General features: G+C 53.8%; 1 protein-coding gene across 2 annotated transcripts in view; it reads right to left on the bottom strand.

Annotated features, from left to right (window-relative positions):
- PTDSS1 (phosphatidylserine synthase 1) overlaps positions 1 to 12,345 on the bottom strand; it is a 54,085-nt gene that overhangs the window by 40,071 nt on the left and 1,669 nt on the right. For both annotated transcript variants that reach the window (XM_055303370.1, XM_055303371.1), the window contains one exon: positions 810 to 901. In XM_055303370.1, coding sequence (XP_055159345.1) covers positions 810 to 901 — 92 coding nt within the window. The remainder of the gene's footprint in view (positions 1 to 809; positions 902 to 12,345) is intronic.

Raw genomic sequence — 12,345 nt, 5'->3', positions numbered from 1 at the left:
CCATGGTAGATTTCCAAACAGCAATGAGTAGCATTCACAATGGGCTTCTCATTTTTTTGAAGATTTTATTTATTCATGAGAGACACAGAGAGAGGCAGAAACACAGGCAGAGGGAGAAGCAGGAGCCTGATGCGGGACTCGATCCCGGGATCCCAGGATCGTCCCCTGAGCCAAAGGAAGATGCTCACCACAGAGCCACCAGGCGACGCCCCGCCCCCTTTTTAAAGACTTTTCCTCACTCCATAATCATGATGGGGATAATAAAATTCACAGTAATAATGGTTTTTTTCACCTGATGATGAAAATACATATCCCAAATGCATGATCAGCAAAGTTTACTGTGATTAAAGATCACCTGGGACAACACATTATTTCAGTAATAATCATATTGCAGTGACCCTGTCCTTAGCAAGAAGTACGAAGCAAATAATTGAGTATTTTATGACTCAGCTGATAGAGCAAAAATAGCAACAAGAACAACAGCTGACACTCAGAGAGCTTACAATTTGTCAGTCACTATTCAGAGATGTTAACACGTACTACTTTAGTAAACTCTTTCAATTGCACCTACCTGCCAATCCCTTGTTTGCAAAAGCGAGAGACTCAAGCACCTGTGAAGCAGCTGGGGCACTTCCCAGGGCGGGAAGATCACAAGCACGTGGCAGATCGGGCACCTGTGCCCTAACCACCACAGATTCATTTCTCTTACTCTCACTTTCTGGTTTCATCTTCTAGATGGCATGTACCTCCCAGAACACCAAAAGGGCACAACGCACAGGGGAGATGTGATCCAATGTGACACCACTTACCATTGGGAAAGGCCAACACGCTGATGATAAGGAAGAAGAACACGACAGAGAGGATGCCCCTCCAGATGTTGTCCTCTGGGACAGAGTCATCCCTGAAAACAGAAAAGAAAACACTGAGTACTCATTTTCGGACCTAAACAGTCAACTCCGAAGGCATAAGATTCCATTTTCTGAAAAGTAGTGACTGCTCATTTTGCTGAGCAAAGTCTCTACACATGCTACTTACTCTTCACTATCATTTCCTAAAATAACCCAGTCTCATAGTGGTCCAGTTCTTACAAGAAATGCAGCTGGCAACCTCACATGCCGACACACATTCCACTGAGACAAACATCAGAGAAGCACCGTCCTTTAAAAAAACAAAAATGCCCAGAATGTCAAAAGGTAAGCTTTATTTTGGAGAAATGCTTTTTGATTTCAAGAAGCACTAACGATGACCTTTACGATATACACTGTGGCCAAGAAATCTTTGAGAACTCATAAAGAAAGCATAAGATTATAAGGAAGAAGAACATAAGGCAATGAGATTATATATCAATTCTCAAAAACGAGCAGTTGGCCATCTAAGGGATGAATGAAAGGGTGAAGCACTGAATAATAAGAAAGTACCAGAAAACAGTATTAAAAGAAAAATCATGAAAATGGAATACAAGATTTACAGTCAGACAAGAAGCAAAAGAACCGTAAAGAAAAGGGATGAGTTTCCTCCCTCTGAGCCTGGCCACTTCTCATCTACTGCTGCATTTATCTCCTCCATAACCCAGGTAACTAAAAGATTCCATCCCTTGGTTGATATGCTGTCTGTCTTCAGTATAGAAAGGGAACTCCTGGGGCACCTGGGTGGCTCAGTCGAGTAAGTGTCCAACTCTTGATTTCAGCTCCAGTCATGATCTCAGGGTCCTGGGATCCAGCCCCACATCGGGTTCCATGCTGGGCATGGGGCTTGCTTAGGATTCTCTCTCTCTCTCTTTCTCTCTCCTTTTTTTGTGCCCCCCCCCCAACAAAACAGAAAGTAAACTCCTGAAGGCAGGGAATTATTCACTCATTGCATCCTCAAAGGCTGGCACACGATAAGCCCTCAATAGATTATCTGTGGACTGATTACTGGTTAGGAAGAAAATCTATCGTATAAAACCAAGTAAAATTTCCCAAATGGAACTTTTCTTAACATTGATGGCAGGAAAAAATAATTGATGGCAGAGAATAATTAGGTTCTGACAGTTTATGTTAAAAAAAATAAGTAAAAGTAAAGTTTAGCCACATACTTTTGGGGCTCAAGAGGAGCAAACAAAAGAGGGGAAACAGAAATCTAAGACACTAAGATTTTCTGAATTGATATTAAGGAGCTTGAGAGAGGGGAAGTCCAGCATCTCAGTTTAAAAAGGTGCAGGATGAGTAGACAGGAAACAGAAGAACAGAACGGAAGGAGATGTTCAGACATAATGAGACTAGTAGCAATAAACCCAAAAGTGGTTTTTGAAAGTTGAGTTTATCTGTGAAAGGACTGCAGCTTTCAAGAGACAAATATTAAATTAAGATTAAACATCAGTGAAGGAAAAGAAGGAGGTCAAAAAACAAAACAAAACAAAAAAACCCTACAGGGAAATCAAGTCCATATATACATATAAAACTCAAGTACCCAGAGTACAGGAAGAAGTGTGGAGGGAAACTATGATCAATTCACCTAATTAAAGACTAGGTCCTGGGCTATTGGACTTAAAAAAGAGAAGTTAACTTAGATATCAACTTCTGTTCGGGCTGAGTTTTCGCACCAATTTACTTTCCAGATTTGTGAGAGGACTGCACATAAAGTTCTGTGGTAGGAGGTCACAGAGATCCCCTTTCTTAAATCATCATCTGGCCAAACAGCACTAACACTAATGCTGGACAAAATGCTTAACTGTTAACTTCACAGATCTGCTTATAAAACCAAACTGTGCAACCAGGCAGACTTCCTCCTGCAGCAAAGTGCGGACTTATCTTAATGTACACCCCCAACAATTTAACATCTGCCCAGAAGGTATGAGCATGGCCCTAAAATGCTAGCCCTTCGTTACTGGGTACGTGCAATGGTCTTTGGCTTAGGCAGGGAAGCCCTAGGTCTGTCTAGCTTCCAGGACGAGATTTTACTGAAGAATGGCTCACACAGGGACTGGGGCGGGGGCACAGTGTCCTCATTCAGACCAACACCACATTACTGATATTGGTAACAACAATGATGTAATAATGGCTCCTGTTATCAAGTATTCACTGTGTGCCAGGCACTCAACAGGCAGTTTTTTTTTTTTAATTTTTAAAAAGATTTTATTTATTTGTTTGAGAAAGAGACAGAAAGAAGGGGTGGGGGCCCCACCCAGCAGGGAGCTCCATGCTGGACTTGATCCCAGGACCCCAAGACCATGAACTGAGCCAAAGGCAGACGCTCAACCGACTGAGCCACCCAGGTGCCCCTGAATAGGCAGTTTCTACACATTATCTCTAATTATCACAACCAATTTGTGAAATGGCTTACTATCAACCATATTTTACAAATGAGGTAACAGGGGCTCAGACAGGTTATGTAATTTTAATTTGCCCAAGCCTACATACTGAAGAAGTTGCAGAGTTCACATCAGGAACCAGGTCTGTTCGACTCTGAAGAGGATGATCTTTCCCCTACACCAAGCTGCTCCTAAAAAAATGATGTGGTCCTAAATCTATCGGACTCGTGTTAGATGTACAGGGAAGGTATACGAGAGTCCGAAAGACACACATTTGTAAGTCACAAATAGAATAAAAGCAAAGCCTAAACAAGTCACTGTTGTCCGGGAAAGAAGGTCGATTCCGTAACCCTGACATTATACCAAGACAGACTCTGGACCACTTAAAAAAGAAAAGTAAAACGAAACAAAGCAGAACAAAAAATCCCCAAAAAACAAAAACCATGTGTTAAAAAGCAAAAACAAAACACAACCACCTCAGAGTGGAGAAGGCCCTTCTACAATATGACACAACCCAGCAATCATAAAGGACAAAAACTGGTCAGTCCGCATGACACAGAAATCCATAAAGGACAAGTGATAACCGTGGAACTTAGATCAAGGCAGAGTTAGCTGCCGTCCTAGTATGCGGGGCTCCCCGCAAAATCGATTAACATCAAGAACAACAAATAGACAAAGAAAAACAAATGCAGCGGCTCTCAGGCAAGTGAAAAGATGCTCGGTGTCGCTGGTGGAAAGAGACAGACAAATCAGAACACCCCCGGGGGACCACGCGGCACGTCCCCACCACAAAGGTAAAAGTTCAGTGACTGGGGAGCAGGTATGAGGAAAAATCCAAACAGGTCATCTGCCCCGATGCCAGGGCAGCTTAAATTGAAACCACCTCCGGGGAGGGCAGTGTGGCAACATGTTAACTTCATCAGGACACACACCCAGCGACTCAGCAATTCCCAAAGGAGGACTTAGCCCGCCGGCTGACCCTCGTTTACATAATAAAATCACGTATGCACAGGGTGCTCCGCTGTGGCCTTATCTGTATTTAGCAGAAGAATGGAAACCAGCTAAATAGATGTCCACCAAAAGGAACTGATTAAATAATTTACCGAATGTATTTACTTGTAATGGAGTTGGAGGCAACCACAAGAAAGTCCTTCTACAGCGGCTGCTACAGAGCAAGAGACGTCGTGCGATGACAAGCTGAGAGCGGCGAGCACAGGACGTGTGGCACGTGTGCACACCTGCCACCTGTGCACACCTGCCACCTGCGCGGTGGCTGTGCTCTGCCTGGAAATGCAGCCAGGAGGGCAAGGCCGCTTTCCTCCTCCCCCCATGCCCTCTGGTGTGGCTCGAATTTCAAGCAATGCACGTCCATTATTCTTTCCAAAACAGTGAATTGATTAAGATGTCACCGAACGCAGGGCTACCGCGAACCAGCAAACCGGGCTCTACTTCAGATTACTGTGGTCAAGATGCCTGAAAATGTATCACTGTTACCTTCGGAAAAACCTAAGGTCGGTAATCAAGGACAGAAAACCAAGAAAACTGCGCTTCTGTAAATTTTGAGTGATTTTCAGGATCAAACGGGTGGCTCCGTTTCAGGGAGAAAAAAAAGGGCGACCATACCTGAGGAAAGTAGCAGCGGGGTCTGCGGGTCGGCAGCTTTATATCCGATCAGAAGGGAACCGGCGCCTCCACGACGCAGAGGCGCGGTCGGGTACCCGCAGGCGCAGGGCCGGGGGCGCCCGGGGTACTGCCCAAGGACGGGGTCCCAGCGCCCTGCCGCCTGCAGGGAAGGAGGCCGCTCTTACACGGCCTGCGGCAGCCGCCCCACCATCCCCGCTGTCCCCACTGCCCCGCAGCCGCAGGCCCTACAGCTGGCATTGGGCCCGGCCCCGGGGGCGCCGAGGCGGAAGTCCTGGCTCAGTCTGGCCCAGCGGAGGAGGCGGGTGCAGCGGGACACACGGGCCGGCGGGCTCAGCACCAAGGCAGGGCGCCCGGAGCCCGCCGGGGGTGGGGGGGGGGCTGCGAGCACAAGCCCAGGTCACTGCCTCGGGGGGCCGCGGGGCCCAGCACAGCTCCTGCCACACGGCGGGCGCCCTGAGGCCCGGGGCCCAGGACTGGCTGAGGCGGTGGCACAGTGTGCCCCGTGAGGCTCCGCGAGGCCCCGGTGAGGCCCCATGAGGCCCCGGTGAGGCTCCGGTGAGGACCCAGTGAGGCCCCAGTGAGGCTCTGGTCAGGCTCCAGTGAAGCTCCAGTGAGGCTCCGTGAGGCCCCGGTGAGGCCCCTTGAGGCTCCGGTGAGGCCCCGGTGAGGCCCCGGTGAGGCTCCTTGAGGTCCCGGTGAGGCCCCGGTGAGGCTCCGCGAGGCTCTGCTGAGGCCCCGGTGAGGCCCCGGTGAGGCCCCATGAGGCTCCAGTGAAGCTCCAGTGAGGCTCCGTGAGGCCCCGGTGAGGCCCCTTGAGGCTCCGCTGAGGCCCCGGTGAGGCCCTGGTGAGGCTCCTTGAGGTCCCGGTGAGGCCCCGGTGAGGCTCCGCGAGGTTCTGCTGAGGCCCCGGTGAGGCCCCGGTGAGGCCCCGCTGAGACCCACTGAAGCTCTGTGAGGCTCCAGTGAGGCCTCGGTGAGGCTCCGGTGAGGTCCTGGTGAGGCCCCGGTGAGGCTCTGTGAGGCTCCGGTTAGGCTCCGTGAGGCTCCGGTGAGGCTCCGGTGAGGCTCTGTGAGGCTTCACGACGCTCCGCTGAGGCTCTGGTGAGGCTCCATGAGGCTCCGTGAGGCCCCGGTGAGGCTCCGTGAGGCTCCGTGAGGATCCGGTGTGGCCCGGTGAGGCTCTGCGAGGCCCTGCTGAGGCCCCGTTCAGGCTCTGTGAGGCCCCGGTGAGGCTCCTTGAGGTCCCGGTGAGGCCCCGGTGAGGCTCCGCGAGGCTCTGCTGAGGCCCCGGTGAGGCCCCGCTGAGACCCACTGAAGCTCTGTGAGGCTCCAGTGAGGCCTCGGTGAGGCTCCGGTGAGGTCCTGGTGAGGCCCCGGTGAGGCTCTGTGAGGCTCCGGTTAGGCTCCGTGAGGCTCCGGTGAGGCTCCGTGAGGCTCCGGTGAGGCCCCAATGAGGCTCCGTGAGGATCCGGTGTGGCCCGGTGAGGCTCTGCGAGGCCCTGTTGAGGCCCCGTTCAGGCTCTGTGAGGCCCCGGTGAGGCTCCTTGAGGTCCCGGTGAGGCCCCGGTGAGGCTCCGCGAGGCTCCGCGAGGCTCTGCTGAGGCCCCGGTGAGGCCCCGCTGAGACCCACTGAAGCTCTGTGAGGCTCCAGTGAGGCCTCGGTGAGGCTCCGGTGAGGTCCTGGTGAGGCCCCGGTGAGGCCCCGGTGAGGCTCTGTGAGGCTCCGGTTAGGCTCCGTGAGGCTCCGGTGAGGCCCCGGTGAGGCTCCGTGAGGCTCCGGTGAGGCCCCAATGAGGCTCCGTGAGGATCCGGTGTGGCCCGGTGAGGCTCTGCGAGGCCCCGCTGAGGCCCCGTTCAGGCTCTGTGAGGCTCCGGTGAGGTCCTGGTGAGGCTCCTTGAGGCTCCGGTGAGGCCCCGGTAAGGCTCGGTGGGGCCCCGCTGAGGCTCCAGTGAGGCTCCCTGAGGCTCCGTGAGGCCCCGGTGAGGCTCCTTGAGACTCCGCTGAGCCCCGGTGAGGCTTCGCAAGGATCCGGTGTGGCCCCGGTGAGGCTCTGTGAGGCCTGGGTGAGGCCCCGGTAAGGCTCCGTGAGGCTCCATTGAGGTCCCGGTGAGGCCCCGGTGAGGCTCTGTGAGGCCTGGGTGAGGCCCCGGTAAGGCTCCGTGAGGCTCCATTGAGGTCCCGGTGAGGCCCCGGTGAGGCTCCTTGAGGTTCCAGTGAGGCCCCGGTGAGGCTCTGTGAGGCTTCACGACGCTCCGCTGAGGTACTGCTCCGCTCCGCTTAGGCTCTGGTGAGGCCCCAGTGAGGCTCCGTGAGGCCGTGGTGAGGCCCCGGTGAGGCCCCGTGAGACTCCGGTGAGGCCTCGGTAACGCTCCTTGAGGCTCTGGTGAGGCCCCAGTGAGGCTCCGTGAGGATCCGGTGTGGCCCGGTGAGGCTCCGCGAGGCCCCGCGGAGGCTCCAGTGAGGCTCCGTGAGGCCCCGGTGAGGCCCCGGTGAGGCTCCGGTGAGGCTCCGGTGAGTCCCCGTGAGGCTCCGTGAGGCTTCACGACGCTCCGCTGAGGCTCTGGTGAGGCTCCAGTGAGGCTCCGTGAGGCCCGGTGAGGTTCCGGTGAGGCTCCGTGAGGCCCGGTGAGGCTCCGGTGAGGCTCCGTGAGGCTCTGGTGAGGCTCCGTGAGGACCGGTGAGGCCCTGGTGAGGCTCCGGTGAGGCTCCGGAAGGCCCTGGTGAGGCTCCGGTGAGGCTCCGGGAGGACCGGTGAGGCTCCGTTGAGGGTCCTTGAGGCTTTGCGATGCTCCGAAGAGCCTCTGGTGAGGCCCCGGTGAGGCCCCGGTAGGCTCCGGTCAGGCCCGGTGAGGCCCCGGTGACGCTCCTTGAGGCTCCCGTGAGGCCCCGGTGAAGCTCCGCGACTCTCCGCTGAGGCTGCGGTGAGGCCCCGTGACGGGGAGGCAGGCCTGTGCCTAGAGCCCACCAAGGCGGCTCCCCTGCCCGCGGCCGGATATTTGGGCGCGAAGTCCGCGGGTCGGACGCGCTGCAACCGGTGGGGGCCTACCCACGCGACAATAGAGAACGTCCCGCCCGCTCACGCGAGAACAGAGAACGTCCCCAAGGCAGGGAAGCTGCGCACCCGGAAAACGCCTGGGCGGGCGGGCCTCGGTGGGACTGAAGCGAACTCTGTGCTCAGGGGCGAGCGGCCGACGCCAGGCCTGCTCCGCGGGCCCTTGCCCCGCCCCAGGCTGCCCTCCCCCCCTCCCCTCCCCCTTCCCCCCCCTCAGGAGGAGCCCCTGAGACCGCCGCACGCACACCGGGGCGGTCATGGGCAGAAGGCCGGGCCCTGCTAAGGCCCCTCCCCGTGTGGAAACCGGAATCCCAGGTGAGGAGGCGCTTGTCAGCTGGGGCGCGCGCGGCCTCTGAGGGGCGCTTGGGCGCTTCCCAGCAGGCAGGACCCTTGCGGAGAATCAGGACGGGCATCAGCCGAAGGAGAGGAGAGGAGAGGAGCCTCCTTGTCTCAAGCCGAAGGAGAGGAGAGGAGAGGAGCCTCCTTGTCTCAAGCCCTCACTGGCTGCATTATGGCTTGTACTTGGATTCCCTCGGCAGCGGGCATTCACTGCGTGTGGCCCGGGGCTCCGTGCTGGGCCCCGCCTCCAGCCCCAGCCCAGGCCGTGACCCGGGTCGGCTCCCCGCGGGAGCCTGCTTCTCCCTCACTCTCTGGGTCTCTCATGACTAAATCTTTAAAAGGAAGACATGGAAGACCTGCCTCGGAAGCTGATCTAGTCCATATTCCCCCCCAACAGGGGCCACGGGACGCTGGTAACAGGTGTTCAGAGCGTCTAACACCCTCCCGCGCAGTCCACGAAGGCGGCCAGGTAGGAGCCCCGTGCAGGCGGGCGGTACAGGGCGCACGGGCTCCTGGGTAGACAGGAGGCCCAGGAGGCGCAGAGGACCGCCAGCCTGGGCCCGGTGCGGGCTGCGTGCAGGGGCCAGGGGCACGGGAGGAAAGGCTGAAGAAGCAGGACTACTCCGTGGTGACCGAGTGCAGCCGCCACCCCGTGCGGGTGAGGGCGGGTCGCGACAGACGGTAAGCAGGGGACAGATGGGGTCACGACTTTATCTGAGCAGGTCACGCAGACAGCCGTGTGGAGGGCAGCCGGCAGCGAGGTGAGGTCCGGAGCACGCCGTCCCCGCCGAGCCGAGGCCTGGGCCTGGCCGCTGCAGAGGCCCCGGGAGAGCAAACTGGGTCCCACCGGGGAGCCGGCACCCGGCCCGCTGAGTTGCTGAGCTCCGTGAAGCGGGGCGCTCGGGAAGCAGTCGGGCTGTATCCGGAGGCTAACAGCATTACCCCTGCTAACAGAGTCCTGCCTGCAGTGCCGAACGCCAGGGAGCAGTCCCGGGCACCTGGTTCCTCGGAGGCAAGGCCCTATCAAGACCAAAAGCATCCAAAGTCACCCGGGAGTCCGCTTCCTACAGAAGACCCCAAAGAAATACAGGGGACATTTTCCCCTCCAGCACGTTTACGACCTTATTAGGGATCTAAAAACGCCAGACATAAATGTAAGGGAGGGACACGGAAGATGCTGACTTAAATCCAAAGAGAAATATGATTCTAGTAGGAAGTGGGGAAGAGAAGTGTGAAGCTCACTGCTGGCCGGACCCCTCCGGAGGCAGCACCTAGCACACGCTCCGTTCCCCTGCTGGGGGCCCGGCACGCGGCCACCGTGGACATCGCCAAACACAGCCGGTGCCAGAAGCAAGGACAGCCAGGCCTTGTGTTAGTGGGGGACGAAGAACACGACGTACATAAAGGAGGCAGAACCCAGACAACAGAATCAGCAGCACGAGGAGACATTTCCTAATGGGATTTATATGTTGTAAAAGGGCAAGAACCGGGAAAGCTGGCGGGTCTCCGCGAGGTGGGGTGGGGCAAGGCCGAACGAAGTGAGAAGAAGCAAGCCTCGGAGCTGGCGAAGATCAGAGCTCCAATTCGGCGAAGGGAAACGAAGTCAAAGCCACGATGGACACGTAAGTGAGAACGGATACGCCAAAGGCCTGTGCCCATCTCGCCCACGTCTGCCTTGTGTGTCCCGCCAGGGAGAAGGCCAGCACGCACAGACCAATGGGCACTGAGGAGCGGCGGGCTGCAGGAAGGCCGCGTCCTGTGGGCCGCGAGCGCTCGGCCCGCACCCAGGCCCTCAGCTGGAGGCCCCTCCGCTGGCCACATGCCTCTTCAGGGGAGGGGCTGCTGGGAACGGGATTAGCAGATCCTGGTGTTTCCACATCTAACGTTTGTTTTCGAAATGAGGGCCATTCACTATGTGCACGTTTGCCCAATCTCTGAAAGCACAGTAAACACGAAGCACCCCAGTAACTATACTCTGAGCCTGAGACAAAGGTTCTCCTTGCTCCATTCTGGCCCAACAAACTTCCAGGGCATTTGTCGAAGCACTTATCTTGTAACAATACTTTCTAGGGGCGCCTGGGTGGCTGAGTCAGGTAAGCGTCTGCCTTCGGCTCAGGTCATGATCCTGGAGTCCCGGGGTCCAGCCGGGATCATGCTCCCTGTTCAGCGGGGTGTCTGCTTCTCCCTCTGCCCCCCTCCAAATAAAATCTTAAAAAAAAAAATACTGATTATAAAATGTGGCAAAATGAGCTTAGGGAGAAGACTCAATGGCACCCGGCTTTATTTTTATATTTTAAAAAGATGTTATTTATTCATGAGAGACCCAGAGAGAGGCAGAGACCCAGGCAGAGGGAGAAGAAGGCTCCATGCCAGAAGTCCGATGCAGGACTCATCCCAGGACCCCAGGGTCACGCCCTGAGCCAAGGGCAGATGCTCCACCCCTGAGCCACCCAGGCGCCCCCGCCCCCAGCTTTATTTTTATTGATGGTGGAAGAGATAGGAGATTTAAACACCATGATTTAACAGTGACTTAGCCTAGTTGCTATCCAACAAAAGAACTACTTGACAAATCCAAACCTGTTTCAGACTTCTGCACGTGGTATCTAATCCCTCACGATCCTAAATTCTTGCTGTGTCTCCGCAGCATGTGACAGGACCCAGCTACGGTTTCTCCTCGACCAGTAATACGGCACCCCAAAAGTATTGTCTCCTGTCCCCTCACATCGCTCGTCTTTGGAAAACAGACTTTTTCACTTTTACTGAAGGAACTGCACTGAACGGTCATCCAACTAAAATTCTGTTATAAAATAATTAATAAGGCACCGGGGACAATCATTTCAGAAGAGCATCATAATGAATCATTTTCATGTAAGAAGTGGTTACCTTCCATCTTTATGGAAAAAGAGTGATCACTGATGTTCCACTTTATAAAGGGGCACAACTCATTACAAAAAATGAGTAAGTACCACACATGTTAGTGGTGCTTATTTTATAGAAGGTAAAACTTGTTATTAATGAGTTCAACATATGGTTTTTCTTTATGAAATTATTGGAAGAAATAAGATGATTATCATTTTTGTAGAAGGTCACAGTCTGAGGTTCAGATTATTCCTCTTGTGTGACTATTGACAAACTGTTAAAATTCATAACCTCTGCTGCAATTTATCAACTGCTTTGGCCAAACAGGGAAATGACGGAACAATGTGACTTTCTGTATCAGAAAAGAGGAAGAGAGATCTATTCTTAGAGGGCCTAGAATAATATTAAAGATAAAAGACTGAAACGAACCGCCCATTCTTGCTTCTCGTTATTTAGAATAAAATATCACGATTACTTGTCTTACTTCCAAAGAAATCCCCACACTGATTCCACCATTGTCGACCCACACAGGAGAGGAAGTTAAACCGAAATACTCAACAGATATGTATGTTATGCAAGCAAAGCAATGTCCACTATCTCAATGTCTTCATCCTTTTTCTCAATAATAGAGCATTCTTCATCCTCGCTCAATGACAGATGTAATTTAGAAGGTATTAGCGTACAATGAAATGACGTAATAGTTATGGCTAATGTTTACTGAGCACTTACTCTGGCAAGCACTGAGCCAAACACAGATTACCTAAAAAAAAATGAACTGAACCCTCATAAAAGATAATCCTATGGAGTATTATTAGATTAGGTGTCTTCATTGTACATACATATGGAAACTGAGGCCTAGCAAAATTAAGTGGCCACGCTGCTACTGAGTGGTAAAATCAGATGACATGCATGACCAATGAAGTATTTGAGAATAACCAAAAGTAGGGACATGAATGAGTTTTCTGCAGGGCTAGAAATACATTCTTGGTTGGATACCATGGCAAGGCCTAGTCATATCCACTAGAGTTAGCAGAAGACTTTACAATAATAGTTGCTGTATCCCTCAACCATTAAGATTGTTACTTATGCTTTACAGCTTTAGGTAGATTTATGAAAATAGATAAACACAAAATAAGAACCAAGAGTCAAAAGGATTGTGGA

This window comes from Nyctereutes procyonoides, unplaced genomic scaffold, assembly GCF_905146905.1.
Source record: "Nyctereutes procyonoides isolate TBG_1078 unplaced genomic scaffold, NYPRO_anot_genome, whole genome shotgun sequence".
In the NCBI taxonomy this organism is placed as follows: Eukaryota; Metazoa; Chordata; class Mammalia; order Carnivora; family Canidae; genus Nyctereutes; species Nyctereutes procyonoides.
Note: the sequence above shows the minus strand (reverse complement) of the source record. Positions and strands in the feature narration are given on the sequence as shown.